General features: G+C 35.9%; 1 protein-coding gene across 5 annotated transcripts in view; it reads left to right on the top strand.

Annotated features, from left to right (window-relative positions):
* Hipk3 (homeodomain interacting protein kinase 3) overlaps positions 1-18,664 on the top strand; it is a 93,665-nt gene that overhangs the window by 56,498 nt on the left and 18,503 nt on the right. For all 5 annotated transcript variants that reach the window (XM_026404917.2, XM_026404894.2, XM_026404906.2 and 2 more), the window contains exon 3: positions 11,527-11,650. In XM_026404917.2, the coding sequence (XP_026260702.2) occupies positions 11,527-11,650 (124 nt within the window). The remainder of the gene's footprint in view (positions 1-11,526; positions 11,651-18,664) is intronic.

The raw sequence follows: 18,664 nt of genomic DNA, 5'->3' as shown, positions 1-18,664 counted from the left end.
CTCTCAAGTCGCTGGGATTACAGGCGTGCACCACTGCACCTGGCTTCAGGTTTTCAATTTAATGGGCTTTGAAAATATTTATTATTGCTGTTCTCTGTACTTGGTGCTTTGATCTGGATCATTGTCCTGCATAGTTAAAACATTAAGTGGCCTTGCAGTAAGGATATTTTTAATTGCGTTATTTTTAACCTACGATACAAACTACATTTGAATGAGGATCTAAGAGCCTGTACTTTGATTACATTTCAAAATGTTATTGGATAGTTTCAGCTATAGTCATAAAAGCAACTTTCATGACTAGTATTCTGTATTGATGTTATTTTTTATGGCAACAATTCTCATATCAAAAACATTCATAACTTGAAAACATTTGTAGAAGTGGTTAATCATCTATTTTGACATCTTTTTGCTTTTTTAAGAGAGTTGAGTTTTGTTAGTGGTTTTAAAACAGGCACCATTCTTTGGGATATTCACAAGAGTGCCAAAAATAAACTCACTAATGAATTTTAGTGATCATTCTACTGTAGAAGTTCCACCTGTAGAAAATGCTCTTTCACATTTTCATAAATTTCAGTTGTGTTATGATTTGGACACACTCTCTGAGGTCCTCTAGAGTAAGTTCTCCTGATGTACTTTGAAGAGTCTCCTTTGTTGTGTGCCCTATCAGAGACAGAGCCTATGGGACACTTCCAGTATGCCTTCCCTCCTAAAGCAACACGTTCCCACTTGTCTTTTTACTAGAAAATTTCCTTGTAATAAATGGAAATAAAAAAGTTTTGCTTACATCTGATGTGATGATGATCATAATAATAGGAAAAATGTGAAATTTCTACAAAATCCAAGCATGGATTCATTTAACATCTAATTTGATAATGATAGTAGGAAAAATGTAAAATTTATACAATATCTAGGTGACTGGCAGTTTTAAGCTTGAGCTTTTGTTATATAGTAGGAGAGGCTTGTTTAGTCACAATTAAAATATTGTGGAAATATGTACCTTTTGATCCTCCTTGCCAGGTTGATTTCACATTAATAGTAGCTGAAAAAACTTGAATTTCTATTTAACCTGACATTTTTCTATGTTTGAACAAATCCACATTTGTCTATTTCTGTACTTATAAGCATTTTGAGTCTTTTCTGTCTTTTGCCAAGAACAGGGTTTTAATTTTCAAGGATTTATTGCATTTGAATTGGTATTTATGAGTAATCACCCCTGTTACTAGTAGATGGTCACATCCACTGTTGAGCTCATTTCCCAACTGCCTCTGTAAAAGACGTTGCAGTTATCTTTAGGAACACAGTGTTTCCCACAGTCAGATCCTTTTTTAAACTAAGAGGTGTCCAGAAGATGTCTGCATATTTAATGTGAAGGATTTTTTTAAGGTTTAGCTGAGTAACAGAGTGAAGATTACAACGAGGGATCAGTAAAATGTTAGCTAGATTTCTCTTAACAAAAGTATATTCATATTTCACTTTTTTTCATACATGCATAGAATTCAATTTCTTTTTTTAATTGATTTTATTTTTAAATACATGACAGCGGAATGCATTACAATTCTTATTACACATATAGAGTACAGTTTTTCATATCTTCGTATATAAAGTATGTTCACACCAATTCATGTCTTCATACATGTACTTTGGATAATGATGTCCACCACATTCACCATCATTGCTAACCGCCTGCCTCCTCCCTTTCCCTCCCACCCCTCTGCCCTATCTAGAGTTCTTCTGTTCCTCCCATGCTCCCCCTCCCTACTCCACTATAAATCAGCCTCTTTATATCAGAGAAAACATTCTGTGTTTGTTTTTTTGGGATTGTCTAACTTCACTTAGCATTATCTTCTCCAACTTCATCCGTTTATCTGCAAATGCCATGATTTTATCCTTTTATTGCTGAGTAATATTCCATTGTGGATATATGCCACATTTTAAAATCCATTCATCTACTGAAGGGCATCTAGGTTGGTTCCACAGTTAAGCTATTGTGAATTGTGCTACTATATGTGGCTGTGTCCCTGTAGTATGCTGTTTTTGAGTCTTTTGGGTATAGACCAAGGGGAGGAATAGCTGGGTCAAATGGTGGTTCCATTCCCAGTTTTCCAAGGAATCTCCATACTGCTTTTCATATTGACTGCACCAATTTGCAGTCCCACCAGCAATGTATGAGTATGCCTTTTCTCCCACATCCTTGCCTACATTTATTGTTGTTTGTCTTAATAATAGCTGCCATTTTGACTGGAGTGAGATGATATCGTAAAGTAGTTTTGATTTGTATTTCTCTAATGAACATTTTTTTATGTATTTGTTGATTGTATACCCTTTTCTAAGAAGTATCTGTTCATTTCCTTGGCCCATTTATTGATTGGGTTATTTCTTTTTTTGGTGCTTAGCTTTTTGAGTTCTTTATATACCCTAGAGATTAGTGCTCTATCTGATGTATGAGGGGTAAAAATTTGCTACCAGGATGTAGGCTCTTTATTCACCTCACGGATTGTTTCTTTTGCTCAGAAGAAACTTTTTTGTTTGAGTCCATCCCATTTATTATTCTTGGTTTTAATTCTTGCGCTATAGGAGTCTTTTTAAGAAAGTTGGGGCTTAATCCCATATGTTGAAGATTAGGGCCTACTTTTTCTTCTAAAAGACATGGATTTTCTACTAGTTGTAGTTTAGTTTTTGTTTTTGCTTTACTGCGCTGTTCTGGAGATCAAACTCAGGGCCTCATTCATATGATGCAGAGTGCTTTTCTTCTAAGCTACATCCCCAGGCCCTTCTGGTTAGTTTTAGAATCTATTTAAAAAGAACACAATAATGATAAATATAGCATTGGCATGGGAGAACTTTCAGTAAGGTTAAAATCTAATAGTTTTAGTAATCCTAGAAGTTTTTATTTCAGTGTATACTAGTGAAAAGCATTAAAAGCATGGATTCTGAAGGCATAAAATTCAGATCTGAGTCACAGGTGCACATCTTACTACGTGACTTTAGTTAGGAAAGTTGCTTACTCCTGTGTCTATTTCTTTTGTCTATTAAAGGGGTTTGTATGAATATCAAATGAATAATTTATAAAACACAACATTACCTTGTTCATAGTGTTATGTGTTTCATGTAATTACCTGTTGCATATTTTTAGAAGGGTTTATGACACTAAAAATTCTCTCTCTGTGCCCTCCTTCCCTTCCCTCTTCCCATTTTTTTTTTAAATACTTCTTTTTCTTTTGATTGTCTAAGAGAGGTAAGGATCATATGAGGCCTGTTACAGATGGTTTCTCATGTTATGGAACTATTAGAAACAGTGGTCAGTATTTTCCAGTTCTGTAAAAAAATAAAATGAGAGCATCATTTAATTGAATTACTAAAAGTGATTTCTGGGTCATTTTCTAGGTTTTCTGTTTGACTTCCTGTGTTTTTCTGAGTCAAATGGTTTTATAACGGGAGCTAGTATGGTATAGAGGATTAGGAAACAGTTATTTAAATCTCAACCCCGTTACTTTCTGGGAAACTTCCGGCAATGTGTATGTTATCTATTGCTATGTGACAAACTCCAAAGCTTAGCTGCTTTAGAAAACAGTTATTTATTATTTCTCATGATTCTCTGTGTTGGCTCTGCTCAACCGGGGGCTTCTGTTCAACATTTTATTTACCTTGATTTTTATCTTGGGGCAGAAGAACAATTCGTTGTTTTTAGCATATTTTCTTTAAATGAGATAATGTATTAAAATGTTATTTCCATAGTGTTGGGCCTGTTGTTAAAGCTCAGTGAATGGTATTTGTTTTATTATATAGTCATAAAATACATCAGATGTCCTAAATGTGAAGTGGCTAGCATATAAGAGTCCCTTGGATTGATACCTGTTGAGCTCGTACATTTGATTGAACAAAATTTTTCTTATCTTTCCTGTGAATGAATGAATGTATGCTAGCAGCTCTTGTAAGCAAATAATGAATAAGTGCCTATTATATCAGGCAGCGTTCTGGGGTTATAGCATTGAAAAAAATTACGAAAGTTCTTGCCCCCATGGAATTTGTATTCTAGTAGGGCCTGAGGATAGGAGACAATAAGCAAGTATATTTATCAGTTGATAAAAAATGTTATAAATATCAACAAACAGGATAAAGGTGAAGTGCAAGTGCCATGTTTTGGTGAGGGCTTCTATTTAAGGTATTCTGGGAAGGCCTTTGTAATACAATGACCTTAAAGTAGAAAACCAAGTAAATACAGGTGAAGGGATCAAGTCTTGCTGCCTACCTGGAACTGTCTTCCCCCAGGTATCTTTAAGTGTAATGGTTTTAAGAACCAAGGTTTGAAAGGAGAAAAAGGTCAATATAACTGGATCAGAGAAACCAAGTGGCAGAATAATAGAAATATCAGATGTAGTTAAGGGCTGGACAGTATAGGTGAAGGCTGGACCTCATGAGGTCATTGTGAGGAATTAGACTTTTACTAAGATACAAGCTATTGGGGATTTTGAGAAGAGAAGTGATGAGGTCCGATCTGTGTATAAAATGGATCACTCATGCTGCTAGATAGAGAACAGATGGTAGAAAACAAGGACAGAAACAAGACTAGTAGGAAGTTCTAGTATTAATCCAGATAAGATAATGAGGGCTTGGATTAGGGTAGTAGTGGTAAAAGGGGAGCAAAGTAGTAAAATTCTGGACCTGTTTTTTAAGATAGTCTAGGGGATTTGCTGGGGTAGATGTGGGGAATAAAAGACAAGAGGCATATTTACTTCTCTCAGGTTTGGGCCTGAGATACTAAAAAGAATAGAATTGTTAATTACTGAGATGGGGAAGGCTGGAGGTGGGTGGATTTGGGGGGGGGAATCAATTCTTTTTGAATATATTCAATTTAAGATGTGTAATAGAAATTCAACAGGTATTGAATAGACAATTTGATACGTAAGTCAAGGAGAGGCCTCAGTGGAGATGCATATTCAGAAGTCTTTACAATAAAGGTGGCTTTAAAACTCTGTGATTGGATGAGATCACTAGGGGAGGTGAATGTAGAGAGAAGATAGATTTTCAAAGTCTGAGCCTCAGCAGACTGGGAAAATGAGGGCTAGGATGTAGCTTAGTGGTAGATTGCTTGCCTAGCATGGTTGAGACCCTGCATTTGATTCCTAGCACTGGATGGAAGAAAAAAGAAAGTTGGGAAAATGATATGGAACTAGCGGAGGAATCTGAAAAGGGAAAGCTAATGAATTAAGAAGAACAAAGTGTTCTCCTGGTATCCTGGAAGCCAAGTGCACGTAGTTTTTAAAGAAGGAGTGCATAATCAGCTGTATTCAATAATGCAAGTCTAGTAAATGGAAGATGTGGCAGTGCAGTAACTGATGGTGTCCAAGAGAGGAACTATATTTTGGTGAAGTGAGTGAGTTCAAGATGAATTCCATTGGAGACAGCTTTCAAGAAGGATTAAGAGTAAAGGGAAACAGAAGGGGGCGGAGCCTGAAGGAAGATATGTAATCAAGAGAATTTCTTTTTTCTTTCAAGGTGGGAGCTGTAGAATTGTCGCATAGAGAGGGACATAATGGTGGTGAGAGAGAGTGGAAGTCGGCGGAGCTATGTACTTCAATAAGTGAGCCTGGATGCCTTATCTTGATAGCAGCAGCCCACTGACAGATGCAGGTGGGCCAGTGGATGTGGTGAGAATGTAGAAACTGTCTTTCAAATTACATCTATTTATTTCAGTAAAGTAGGATGCAAGGACAGTAGTCAGGAATCAGGATGGGAAGAAGGTAGAGGTTTGAGAAGAAAGGAGTATGAATTAGGACAGTGAAAGTATGAATAATACTTTAAGGAAATGCATATACTACTTTACATTTTACACACATTCTTTTACTTGGTCCTTTAGAAAATCTTTTGAATATGTAAGTTTAGTAAAATTCCATTTTAAAAATGAAAATACTAAGGCTCAGTTAAATTACAAGCTACTGAGGTACAGCTGTGTGCCTACTCAGGAGTGTTATAAATTTAGCTCTATGTAGATGATTTTTGTTATTTGAAATCAATGCTTCCTTACCAGGATCCAATACTTATCTTTCCAGAGTTTTTCTAAAATGTATTTCCAAATTAGCTTTTTTTATAAAATATATTTTTAATACCACCATAGCATAATGGTCTTATGAAAGTCACTCAAAGGGAATTGTACTTGTGACCTGTGTTCTTTTATATTGGATTACTAGACTACAGCCACGAGGTTCTTACTGTTTTCTATGTTTGAAGAATGAATAGCACAAGATTTAGCTCGATCGTAAAGCCTGTTGTATTGAATAAAACAGAAAAATCTGTAGTTCCTGTAAAGACTAGTACCTACTCTCCACTTTCTGATATATATTCATAAAGGGCATTTTCTTCCTGTATTGGCCAGTTCTGAGACAATACTTGTTCTTGGCTTAAACTCTGCTTTGACCTTCTTTAGCACAGGAGTATATTGTTCTTCTGCAGTAGCCTGGTGAGCTGACATAGCCTTTCTTGGCTACTTTTTATTTTTAAAAGTAGCTAAAAAATGGAAACAGCCAAATGTCCATCACCTAATCCATAGATAAATAAAATATATAAAGAGTAGCTATTATTCAGCAATAGGAATAAATGTGGTAGTGATACATGCAACAACATTGTTGAACATTGAAAACATTATGCCAAGTCAAAGAATCCAATTATAAAAGACCACATATGTTTGTTTCCATTAATAGTAAATGTCCAGAATAGGCAATTCTGGGAGAAGGGATATTGGTGACTTAGGGATAGGGTAGTTTGGGAGAACTGGAGAGTAACAACTAGTAGATTCAGGTTTTTTTTTTTTTTTTTTGGCGGGGGGGGGGTCATGAAAGTGTTCTAAAATTGATTGGGTGATGGTTATATATATAATTCTGCAAGTACATTAAAGACCATTGGAGAGTGCCATTTAAATGGGTGAATTGTGTAACGTGAATTATCTTAATCTGTTATTTTAAATATTTCTTCCAGACCTACTTCTATCTCAGAGAAGACTTCTGATTTTAGTAGTTTTGTTTATTGAGTTTATCTTTTTCAAGTTGATATGCAGCATTTCTCCATTATCTTTTTTGGCAGCAGTAGGAGGTGGGAAGTACTGGAGATTAAACCTAAGGCCTCAAGCATGCTAGACAAGTGCTGTACCACTCAGCTACACCCCTAGCCCTTTTTATTTTTTATTGAGATGGGGTCTGACTTAAGTTGCTTAGGGCCTTGCTAAGTTGTTCCGGCTGACTTTGAACCTGCAATCTTCCTGCCTCTACCTTCTGAGTCATTGGGATTACAGGTGTGCAGCACCATATCTGGCCATGTCTGTATTGTTCGATCCCTAAACTCTTAAGAAGCTGAAGTATATCAGCATTCTGCTTAGTTTATTTGAGAACTGAAGACTTTAAATAGATATTCATGTTGGCCTTGGAATTCTCTGTATGCAGGAAAACTCAAGCTGGGAGCTATATTATGATTGGTATTTACTTTTCTTTTTTCAGTGCTGTGGTTCAAATACAGGGCTTCACATGTGCTAGGCAAGTGTTCTACCACTGAGCTTCAGCCCCAGGCTAATATTTTCTTTTTTTAAAAAAATATTTATTTTTTTAGTTATAGGTGGACACAACATCTTCATTTTATTGTTATGTGGTGCTGAGGATCGAACCCAATGCCCACGCATTCGAGCACTCCATCTCTGAGCCACAACCCCAGCCCCCCCACCCGCCCCCGCAGACCAATATTCTCCCCTCCCCTCCCCTCCCCTCTTCTTCTCTTCTCTTCTCTTCTCTTCTCTTCTCTTCTCTTCTCTTCTCTTCTCTTCTCTTCTCTTCTCTTCTCTTCTCTTCTTTCTCTCTCTCTCTCTCTGTCTCACCAGCAATTAAACCCAGGTATGCTTATGAACTGAGTCACATCCCCTGCTTTTTAAATTTTTTATTGTCAGGCTGGGTCTGGCTAAGTTGTTTAGGGCTTTGCTGAGTTGCTAAGGCTATCCTTGAACTTGCAATATTCTAGCCTCAGTTCTGAGCCTCTGGGATTACATGCAATATTTTCTTAATGAGCATGAACAGCACACAAGTTCTTTAGTTGAGTGGCATTTGAAATGGTAACTTAAGGGATCTATTATTAGAAATATAATTTTTCTTAACTAAATATATTGAGATTCTGGACCAAGACATCCCTTTTTCTAACAGGGTTGGGTTTCTTTTGCCAGTTATTGGACACATAAGTAAACAGATAAGCAAAAATGGAATAAAGCAAATAAAGTGTTTCATTGTTGGTCATCTTTTCAGGTAATTTCTTATTTTACTATATATTGTTTTGAAGCCTCTACTGTGAACATTGTCTCCTAAGTTTAGCACAAGTCTCACAAATCATCCACAGGCCTGCATACTCATTTACAAGATTTTTCAGCTTACCAAATTTAAGTCTTAACCTGTGGTTTATATCAGTGTTTCAAGACTTTAGAGAAGCAGTAAAAATTTGCTCATAATGAATGTTGATAAATTTGGGTTAAAATATACAACAAAATAAGAAAGTAAAACAGCATTTAGATATATAGTGCCTTTGTACCTTATGACTTATAGACTATGTGGGTTTGTGGGTTTCACGTTTGCCTTCTAATTGTGTTGTTATTTATAGAAAGAGACATCAGGTGGGGCTGAGGTTGTGGCTCAGTAGTAGAGCACTCGCCTAGCATGTATGAGACACCACATAAAAATAAAAAATAAAAATAAAGGTATTGTGTCCAACTATAACTATAAATAAATAAATAAATAAATAAAACATCAGGCTTCATTGTACTCCTCATTAAATAGGCATGTTTAATGTATACCAGGTCTATTTTCAAAACACAAATAATGTCTATTCTCTCCCATATCTTCAACATTGCCACATTATGGATGTTCAGAAGGGAGTTAAGGTAGATGATAAAATAAGTGGAAGATCTTCTTGTAGGATTAGAAAAGAAGATCTATTTTAAGAGTGGCCCACTACTCAGAATCCCTTATCACTTTTTTTATGTGATCACTATGCTATGATCACTTTTTTAAAAAAAAAATTTTAACCTTTATTCCATTCATTTATTTTTATGTGGTGCTGAGGATTGAACCCAGGGCCCTGCGCATGCTAGGCGAGCACTCTAAAGTTTATTTTCTGTGATTAAACTATCTTGTAGAACTCTCAATCTCTGGCAGTTATCTAGAATGGAAGTGTTTTAAAGTATTATTTCTAAACTTTTAACCTATGATATATGTAGAAAATATATGGCATGCTATGATTAGTGGCAGAGAATTTACTGTGTTTTTTGTTTATGATATGTATATGTATTATAAAATACAAACTTTTGGAAGCTAGGTGTGGCAGCCATGGAATGTGCCACTCAGATCCTTCATCCTGAGAGCCTCCTGCCTGGAGCAACTGACCAGGCTTTGGTACTCAGGTGAAGAGCCCCACTTCCTCTTGGCCCTCTGAGCCAATGACCACATGGTTAGTTTACCACAGCTGGGCTATTTTTGCTAGCCAGGTCTCCTCTAACAGATCCTTTTTGCTTAGGAACTCGTCATTGACCTTACCTTTCTTGTCACTGTACTACTGTTGGAAGTTCTCTTTACTCAATTCTTTCTTGGTCTCTCTTCTGGAGGTTTCAGACCTCAAGGTCTGAGAGCTCTGATTACCTACTCTTAATTCCTCCCTCAAAATCAACAGTTCTAGTTAAAATTCACTCACATTTTAAAACAAGGAACTGAGTTTGCTTCTGTGAATGTAACTTTTATATCTCGGATTTTATAGCTAAAGTGGCTGTATGCAAATCCTGTTTAATATTTTATAATGATACTTCTATATTCTTATCACTATCAGAAACTTGGCTCATTCATTAGATGGTATCAAATGGCAGAATGAATTCACTGGTTTTGGTCTGATTGACAGAAACTTTTTTCTTAGTCTTAACCAGAATTCATACTTCTTTCTCTCTAAGTTGCATATCCTAGGTGCTATCATTCTCTTACTTTTCTTTCATTGCCAAATGCAATATTGAAAATTTCTATATTAACAAATTTTAAATCCTATGGAGAATTTTTCATGTTTCAAAGTAACCATAAAGCTTTTATATACATTGGGATTGTCCTCTTAGTCTTAATAATTCTTTAGGATTCAGATTATTACATGATTAAAAATCAGTAGTAAATTCTTCTTGACACCATCCTTTTGGAACTGCCGTTTTGCTTTGCATCTTTTAAAATCTAAGTTGATATGTGTTTTCAAGTAAACTCTTATATCTAGTTATTTTTCTTTCTTTGTAGACTTGCGTTCTTCAAGACCTACTTCAAACCCTAATGTCACTGTGATGCTTCCATTGTGTACCTCAAACTATGTTGGAATGATTTATTTGAGAAATGTTTGCTGAGTCCATTTTCTTTGTTAGGTTCTGAGTATTGGTCAAACTTGAATGGGCTCTGAGACTTAGATGGTTAGCAATATATCATTGTTCTTTTCCTGATGTTTATAATTATATTGCAGATATGTAGGGGAATATTTTTGTGTGTAGGAAAGACAAAGCATCCAGTAATGTGGCAAATTATTCTCAGGTGATTTTGGGGGAAATATTTGTTTACCATTCTTGCAACTTCTCTGTAATGTCAATTTTTTTTTAATATTCTTTTAGTTGTCAATGCACTTTTACTTTATTTATTTATATGTGGTGCTGAGAATCAAACCCAGTGCCTCACACTTACTAGGCTTGCAAGCGCTCTACCACTAAGCCACAACCCCAGCCCCTCAAGGTTGTTTTAAAATTAAACGTACACACATACACATACGAACAAATCCAGGATAACTATAATGTTTGTGACTTTCTTTGCAATTGCAGTACATGAAGCTTCTCCCGGGAAAGCCATATGAAGTAGCTACATAATTTATGTGGGAATGATAGTATTTCATGGAGTACATTTTCCAACTTCTAACCAAAGTCCTTTAAGTAATAAAATGCTTTTAATTTTTTGTCTAATACTTTTCTACTTTTCAGGGGAGAATACATTGAACATGGTTTTGTGGATGACCAATGACCCCAATCATGTGAACATTTATTATTATTGTGTTCTGAAGTAGTATCTAGGTCTAGATCCACTTTTAGTCTTGGGCTTTTTGTTTTGTTTCCTTTGTTCTTATCTCTCACTGTCTGGTTTTAGTCGTGTTGATGTCATGGTTCATGTATTTAATCATTTGCCAGTTTTCTTTATTGTGTGTTATTTCTAGTCTTCTGTAGTCTGAAAAACAAGATCTGTTTTTTTTTCTTATTTTTAAAGTGTTATGATAATAAAACTCTGTACAAGTGTAAAAGATTCATGAGATTTTATCACAGTGATTGATGTACTAATGGCGCCCTATTCAGCTTAAATCAGGATTATGATTGTGTTTCAAAGAGTTATGAAAGAGCAAAGTAGAAAATGATTCCTCTGCCATTTGATAACATTTCTTAGAATATCAGATGAAACCAGATAATCTTAAATGAAAACCACCCTGACTGATTTTTCCCTTCCACAGAGCTCCAGAGATAATATTGGGGTTGCCATTTTGTGAAGCCATAGACATGTGGTCATTGGGATGTGTGATTGCAGAATTATTCCTCGGATGGCCGCTCTATCCGGGAGCCTTGGAGTATGATCAGGTAATAGAACTATCATAGTAACCTAGTTGAATTGGTAGAAAGAATAACAATAGACTTAGAAGGGTATGTGGACCCAAGTATACAAATCACATGAGTATCTTTGTCAACTGGCAAAACTTGTTATTATAGAATTTAAGTTCAAGATCTTAACATTGATTCTTGATTTTCAAAACTCTCTTGTAATGTTGAAGTCAAATTTCTTAAAGTAGTTACAATTCACAGGCCCCAAACCAATGTTTTAGAATTCTTCTTTTTAGTTGTCAATGGACCTTTATTTTTTTTAATTTACTTATATGTGGTGCTGAGGCTCAAGCCCAGTGCCTCACACATTCCAGGCAAGTGCCTTACCGCTGAGCCACAGCCTCAGCCCTAGAATTCTTTAGAATTCTTTAGAGAATCTTTTACATCTCATTTTATACTGTAGTTATATAAGGTCTGTATTGTGCTCATTTAAATAATTGGGTTTTACTTTCATGACAAACTTTGTTGACATATGAAATCTGAGCTCCTCTCAAATACACAGACTTCTGAAGGCATCATAACTTTTGGTTTTAAACCATCAGCCATTATATAGACTATCAAGTACTGTAGTTACTTGAACCCTTGTCTGTCTTTTCAGCTGTTTTTAATCGTGCTATAGAAGTCTTTTTAAATACTATTTAAAGATTTTAAGTAGGATCCACGAAATTACCTCATGAAACATACTTTTCATGGTAGTTTTTAAAAAATATTTTTTAGACATTGATGGACCTTTATTTTATTCATTTATTTATATGTGGTGCTGAGAATCTAGCTCAGTGCCTCACACATGCTAGGCAAGTGCTCTACCACTGAGCCACAGTGCCAGCCCCTTCATAGTAGATTTTAAGAATGTTCATTGGTTACTAGACAATGTTATTTACTAGCATTTTGATTTTTTAATATGAAGATTGTTTTTGGAGAAACTGCCCTCTTATTCATTATTCATTATTCTTTTTGTGTCTTCCTTATTTGGGAGATCGAGTCAATTCTTTTTAATGGGAAATGTAAGTCATATTCAACAAAATCGTTATATAATTTTTTTGGGTAATAAGCTTAGGTTGGATAATAGTAATTTTTATTTAGGTGATATGGTATTTAACTTTTAAGCAAGAAAAAATAGAAAATAGAATTTTTTTAATATTTATTTTTTAGTTGTAGGTGGACACATTACGTTTGTTTATTTTATTTATTTATATGTGATGCTGAGAATCAAACCCAGGGCCTCACACGTGCTAGGCAAGTGCTCTACCACTGAGCCACAACCTCAGCCCCAAAGTAGAACATTTTAAAAGCGCACATGACAATCACATAATATGTTGTTCTTTAATTCTGTTTTTTAGGGCTTGGTTTTCTATACCAAATGGAATATATAAGAGATAATTAATTTGAGTGACTTGAATGTTCCTGAGATGACTTTAAAAATTATTTAGTATTGATAAATGTAGTTTTATTAGATATTAGGATTGACTTTTATCATCTTCCAGTGACTTTCAACCCATGAACCTTCTCTTTTTTGCGGGGATAAAGTGGGTACTGGTGATTGAATTCAGAGGCACTTGACCACATCCCCAGCCCTTGAACCTTCTCTTTTAGGTCAGGTTTTCTATAGTCTGTGCCTTCTCTCCTCCATATGTAGAATACCTCTTAAAAGACAGTTTCTTTTCTTTTTAAAAAATATTTATTTTTTAGTTTTAGGTGGACACAATATCTTTATTTTTATTTTTATGTGGTACTGAGAATCCAACCCAGTGCCTCACACATGCCAGGTGAGCACGCTACCACTTGAGCCACATCCCAGCCCCCAAAATAGTTTTTTTAAAAAAAAAATTCCATTCTCTCTCTCTCTCTCTCTCTCTCTCTCTCTCTCTCTCTCTCTCTCTCTCTCTCTCTCTCTCTTTTAGCTTTTTACCCAGCTTCTAACTTTGATGCAGATGTTAGACTACTGCTACCTCTGAAAGAATGGTAATCTCATCAAAAAGTCCCATCATCCCTCGGAAGTGCTGAGGAACCAGTCAACCGACACTTTTGACTCTGTGGCATGCTTTTTACTCTGGAACAGGACACCATCTAGTGGCAATTCCAAAGTTGATTTGTTATTATACTCTGAATTTGGATTTAACACATCTATTCTTGGACTACCTATGTTAGTACTTAAAAGGACCCCAGAGATTATCTATTCATTGTCCTCCCAGTTTTCAAAGGAGAGAAAACGGAGGTACCACAAAATAGATTGATTTGTCAAGTCACAATGCTAATTTTAAAAACAGCACAATGACCAAAACCCAAGTTTTCTAAATTCTATTATTGATGGTTAAACAAAAGAAAGAAAAAGAAAAAAACAACAACAATAACAACCACAACAAAACTCCAACAAAACCTGGAACAGGTGTTATCTGATGTAGACTAACAATATTTTCAGAATGTTTGTGACTTTGCTTCTGAAGAGTTTGAAAAAATAATATAACATCATTAGTTGAATAATTTTCAATTTAGTGTTTCAAAATAAGTGATTTTCTAAAATATAAATGTAAATGAATAGTAGCGAAGGTTTAGACTCCTTGCTTTGGTGGTTAGTCTTAGATTTTATACTCTTTTTCAAGTAAGATGTTTGCTCAATAGGCCTAATTAAATGTTTAAATTCAAGATAGGAGAACTTTCCTCTACCTTTAATTTTCTTTAAAAAAAGAATCCTACATTGGTTTGGGAGTCTTATACTTTTTTGCATCCATGAACATGTTTATAGGGGCAGGGACTGTAGCTCTGTGGTAGAATGCCTGCTTAGTATGTGTAGGACACTAGGTTCAATTCCTGGCCAGATTTTTTTTTTCACATTAATTTTTCTTTTTTGTTGGTGGTGCTTAGGATTGAATACAGGGCCTTGTGCATGACATTTAGGCCTATACCACTAAGCTACACTTCCAGCCCTCACATAAGTTTTTAAGACTATTTAATGTGTTTGATTTTCATAGACTTTCCAATCTCCTTAGATTTGGATTTTCTAATTTAGGATGTGATAGGAGCAACAGTGGCATATACCTTTCTCTGTTATCTGTTTGCTATTTTAGTAGTTTCCTTGATAAACTTGGACCCTCAAAACAGGATATTGGTATTTTTTTAAAAAATATATTTTAGCTGTTGATAGGCCTTTATTTTATTTATTTATATTTGGCTCTGAGTATCAAACCCAGTGCATCCCATGTGCTACACAAGTGCTATACCACTGAGCCACAACTCTAGCCTCAATACTGGTACTTAAAAAAAAGAAAATTATGATTATTATTTTTGCCTTCCAGTGGCAGTTGAGTGAGTGATAGTAATATTACTGATGATTACTTACTGAACTCTTTTATGTGCCAGGAACTGTTAATACTTTACATGAACTCATTTTAAAAAAATTTTTAAAAATTTGTTCTTTTTAGATATACATAACAGTAGAGTGTATTTTGATATATTGTACATACACGTAGTATAATTTATTCTAATTAGGATCCCATTCTTGTGGTTATACATGATATGGAGTTTCACTGGTGGTAGATTCATATATGAACAAAGGAAAGTTACATCTGATTCATTCTACTATCTTTCCTATTCTCGCCCCTCCTACATGAACTTATTTAATGCTCTTAACAACTCTAGAAGGTACACGCTATTACCTCTTGTTTATAAATGAGGGAACTAGGTTGTGGGGAAGTTAAATACTTCCCTATGCCCAAGAATTGAACATAGAAAGTCTGAATCCAGAAGCTATTAACAGTAGACCTCCATACAATCATGAGCTCCCAAGGCAATGTGGGGGAAGGATTAAAAGTCAAAGGGCCTGGGGCTGCGATTGTGGCTCAGTGGTGGCCTAGCATGTGTGAGGCTCTGGGTTTGATTCTCAGCATCACAAATAAATAAATAAAATAAACAACTAAAAAAAAAAAAAAAAAAAAAGGTCAATGGGCCTAACCAAACCCTGCTCTATTCTGTCCCCCTTCTGTGGTCCTGGTGATCTTTTGGACTTTAGTCTCACCCGATGGATGTCAGCCTATCAGTCACTTGAATGGGTTTCATAGTCTTTGTGTTGGTTTCTCAAATCCCTCAGCCTCTCCTGGTGTCCTATCCCTAGGTTTTGATTCCAGGCAAGGAGCTATAGCCCATGCTTTTTTTTTTTTTTTCTTATTTAGTTACTGGGATTAATTGAGCCCAGGGGTACTCTACCACTGAACTATTTCCGAAGCCCTTTTTAAATTTTTGAGACGTGGTTGCACTAAGTTGTCCGTGATGGCCTCAAACTTGTAATCCTCATGCTTCACCTTCCTGAGTAGCTGGGATTACCACCATTCCTGGCACCTCTCTCCCTTTAAACCTCTGTTTATTTTATATTCCCAATCATGAGTGAGAGAACCAATATCTGAGGGCTTGCTGTATACCAGGCACTGTCATAGGTGTTGGGGATATATGTACATAAACAGAGCCCCTCCCTAAGTGGAACTTAGTTTCTAATAGAGAAGGGGGTAAAAAAAGTAGAAAGTAAATGTATAGGATAACAGATGGTAAAAAGCATAGTGGAGACAAATATGTCCAGAAGGGTGGGGTTGCTGAGAAGGGCAGAGCCTGCTTTTATTTATTGGCTTGGAAAGCCTTGTGGATAAAGGTGACATTTGAGCCTATTCCTGAAGGAAGTAAGAGAGCCATACGGACACCTGGGAGAAGTATTCCAAACAGAACAACCAGTCCCTGAGGCTGAAGGTTTTTAGTATGCTCCTTGGGAGAGCTTATCTATAACCGTGTGTCTTCCTTTATAGAAACAACTATAAATCCTCAATAAAATTCTGGCGAATCGGATTCAAATACATATCAAAAAAATTATACACCATAATCAAGTAGGATTCATCCCTGGGATGCAAGGCTGGTTCAATATACGGAAATCAATAAATGTTATTCACCACATCAATAGACTTAAAAATAAGAACCATATGATCATCTCGATAGATGCAGAAAAAGCATTCGACAAAGTACAGCATCCATTTATGTTCAAAACCCTAGAAAAATTAGGGATAACTGGATCATACCTCAACATTGTAAAAGCAATTTATGATAAGCCACAGGCCAGCATCATTCTGAATGGAGAAAAATTGAAGGCATTCCTACTAAGATCTGGTACAAGACAGGGATGCCCTCTCTCACCACTTCTGTTCAACGTAGTCCTCGAAACACTGGCCAGAGCAATTAGACAGATGAAAGAAATTAAAGGCATAAAAATAGGAAAAGAAGAACTTAAATTATCACTGTTTGCAGATGATATGATTCTATACCTAGCAGACCCAAAAGGGTCTACAAAGAAGCTATTAGAGCTAATAAATGAATTCAGCAAAGTGGCAGGATATAAGATCAACACGCATAAATCAAAGGCATTCCTGTATATCAGCGACAAATCCTCTGAAATGGAAATGAGGACAACTACTCCATTCACAATATCCCCCCCAAAAATAAAATACTTGGGAATCAACCTAACAAAAGAGGTGAAAGATTTATACAATGAAAATTACAGAACCCTAAAGAAAGATATAGAAGAAGACCTTAGAAGATGGAAATATATACCCTGCTCATGGATAGGCAGAACTAACATCATCAAAATGGCGATATTACCAAAAGTCCTATATAAGTTCAATGCAATGCCACTCAAAATCCCAACAGCATTTCTTGTAGAAATAGATAAGAGAATCATGAAATTCATATGGAATAATAAAAGACCCAGAATAGCAAAAACAATACTAAGCAGGAAGTGTGAATCAGGCGGTATAGCGATACCAGACCTCAAACTATACTACAGAGCAATAGTAACAAAAACAGCATGGTATTGGTACCAAAACAGGTGGGTGGACCAATGGTACAGAATAGAGGACACAGTAACCAATCCACAAAACTACAACTATCTTATATTTGATAAAGGGGTTAAAAGCATGCAATGGAGGAAGGATAGCATCTTCAACAAATGGTGCTGGGAAAACTGGAAATCCATTTGCATCAAAATGAATCTGAATCCCTCTCTCTCGCCATGCACAAAAGTTAACTCAAAATGGATCAAGGAGCTTGATATTAAAGCAGAGACACGGCATCTGATAGAAGAAAAAGTTGGTTATGATCTACATACTGTGGGATCGGGCTCCAAATTCCTCAATAGGACACCCATAGCGCAAGAGTTAACAACTAGAATCAACAAATGGGACTTACTCAAACTAAAAAGTTTTTTTCTCAGCAAAAGAAACAATAAGAGAGATAAACAGGGAGCCTACATCCTGGGAACAAATCTTTACTCCACACACTTCAGATAGAGCCCTAATAACCAGAATATACAAAGAACTCAAAAAATTAGACAATAAGACAACAAATAACCCAATCAATAAATGGGCCAAGGACCTGAACAGACACTTCTCAGAGGAGGACATACAATCAATCAATAAGTACATGAAAAAATGCTCACCATCGCTAGCAGTCAGAGAAATGCAAATCAAAACTACCCTAAGATACCATCTCACTCCAGTAAGATTGGCAGCCATTAGGAAGTCAAACAACAATAAGTGCTGGAGAGGATGCGGGGAAAAGGGCACTCTTGTTCATTGCTGGTGGGACTGCAAATTGGTGCAGCCAATTTGGAAAGCAGTATGGAGATTTCTTGGAAAGCTGGGAATGGAACCACCATTTGACCCAGCTATTCCCCTTCTAGGTCTATTCCCAAAAGACCTAAAAAGAGCATGCTACAGGGACACTGCTACATCGATGTTCATAGCAGCACAATTCACGATAGCAAGATTGTGGAATCAGCCTAGATGCCCTTCAATAGATGAATGGATAAAAAAAAAATGTGGCATTTATACACAATGGAGTATTACTCTGCATTAAAAAATGACAAAATCATAGAATTTGGAGGGAAATGGATGGCATTAGAGCAGATTATGCTAAATGAAGCTAGTCAATCTTTAAAAAACAAATACCAAATGACTCCTTTGA

This window comes from Urocitellus parryii, chromosome 4 (genome assembly GCF_045843805.1).
Source record: "Urocitellus parryii isolate mUroPar1 chromosome 4, mUroPar1.hap1, whole genome shotgun sequence".
NCBI lineage: Eukaryota > Metazoa > Chordata > Mammalia > Rodentia > Sciuridae > Urocitellus > Urocitellus parryii.
This window is presented reverse-complemented; position numbering and strand designations above follow the sequence as displayed.